The sequence below is a fragment of the Nestor notabilis genome, unplaced genomic scaffold (genome assembly GCF_000696875.1).
Source record: "Nestor notabilis isolate BGI_N333 unplaced genomic scaffold, ASM69687v1 scaffold28148, whole genome shotgun sequence".
Lineage (NCBI taxonomy): Eukaryota > Metazoa > Chordata > Aves > Psittaciformes > Psittacidae > Nestor > Nestor notabilis.
In genome coordinates, this window is record NW_009940080.1 from 330 (window position 1) to 1,871 (window position 1,542).

Below are 1,542 nucleotides of genomic sequence, written 5' to 3' on the forward strand. Positions count from 1 at the left end.
GGGTGTGCTGCAGCAGCCTCTGCGGGGGGTGCCAGCAGTGTGGATGGACACGTCCTGAGCAGGTTCTCATTCTGGAGGTGTGCAAGCCCTTCATGCAGTGGGACATGTGCTTCCCTCCAGCAGCACAAGGGCTGCAGGAGGGTCAGGGGTTATGTGGAGCTGGTGGAAGCCCAGGAGGCGGAGAAAGGGGAAGCTAAATGATCAGGGAAAGTCTGTGTGGGAAGCCCACCTGAGCACAGCAGTCTGAGGCTCAGGGCCCTGCCGAGCCTTTGCAGGAGTCTAAAGATGAGGGGGGTTGGCCATGGCTTAGGGACCTGCAGCTCAGTCTCATCTGGCACTCGCAGCTCTCACTTCTTCCTATTCATGATCTGGCTGGAAATCCAGGTCATCCCATCCTGGAAGGAAGAGAGATATGTGAGCACAGCCCCAAGAGCATGGCAGGTCCTTTGGTCCTCTCCCACCTCTGCAGAGACTGCAGGCCCCCATCTCTACCTGCACTCCTTCCCCAGACAAGGCCGAGCAGGCCTGGATCTGCCATTCCCGATCACGGTAGGTGTGGAGGCTCAGCCCTTCCGCGATTTCGGCTGCGGGTGCAGCAGTCCCTAGGTCCTGCTTGTTGGCAAACACCAGTAGCGGGACCCCCATGAGGGCCTCCTCCTCTGTGAGCTCTGCCAGCTCCTGCCAAGAGAGAACCATCTCCCAGGGCTGCTGAGCTGCCCACAGCGGGCTGCCCCCAGAGTGCCTCTCTCCCCTCTCTCTGGTGCTCTTATTGCAGCCAAAGAAGCAGGGAAGTCTTGACATCTGAATGGAGAGAAAGCGCCATGTGCCCTGCAGAGAGCCCAGAGCTGCACACAGTACTGCCTGAGGTCTGAAGTACTCCCAGTACCCAGAGCCTTGGGCAAAGGGCAGCTACAGGAGCTGCTCTCAGCACCATGCTGACTGGCACACCCACACCGCCGTCTGGTGCTGGTACAGCCAAGACTGGCACTCGGAGTCTCACCTTCCCCTCTCCAGTTTCATTCCCAGGGTTTGTAATTCTGAATCTGCTACTTCTAAACCTTCGATTGGTCAAATGGCTCACCTGGTGCTGGGGAGGTGGGAGGAGGGCTGGAGACCGAGGGGCGGAGTCATCCCCATGCCGGGTACCCCTTGGGCATCATGCCTGGATCAGGGGGAGCTGCTGGGCATGGATGTGCCATAGAGTGGGCTGGCTCTGCATGCTGAAACTGATCACAAGCCCTTCCCACATGGCTCTAGGGACAGCTTGGCCCCCACGGCAGCACTGAGACATGGCACAGAGCAGCCTCACTCCCCACTCCAGTCCTCAAAGATTTGGTGCTTGTTGGGCCTGAGCCTCAGGACTCACCCCCGCTGCCCCCCCAGCAGACCCCTCATACCTGTCCTGTCTCCTCAAAACGCTTCTGGTCTGCACTGTCAATGACATAAATCTGCCATGGGGACAAAAAGGACAGTCAGTGGCTGTAAGGGCCCCATGCAGAGGGCATGGCTCTCCATAAGCATATATAAACACACTTTCTTTGG

General features: G+C 58.6%; 1 protein-coding gene across 1 annotated transcript in view; it reads right to left on the bottom strand.

The window, feature by feature from the left end:
- Window positions 1-347: 347 nt before the first annotated feature.
- LOC104410113 (ADP-ribosylation factor-like protein 3) overlaps window positions 348-1,542 on the bottom strand; it is a 1,980-nt gene continuing 785 nt past the window's right edge. Inside the window, 3 exon segments of the mRNA XM_010020188.1 lie at window positions 348-395; window positions 493-678; window positions 1,398-1,485. Of these exon segments, the coding sequence (XP_010018490.1) occupies window positions 348-395; window positions 493-678; window positions 1,398-1,485 (322 nt within the window).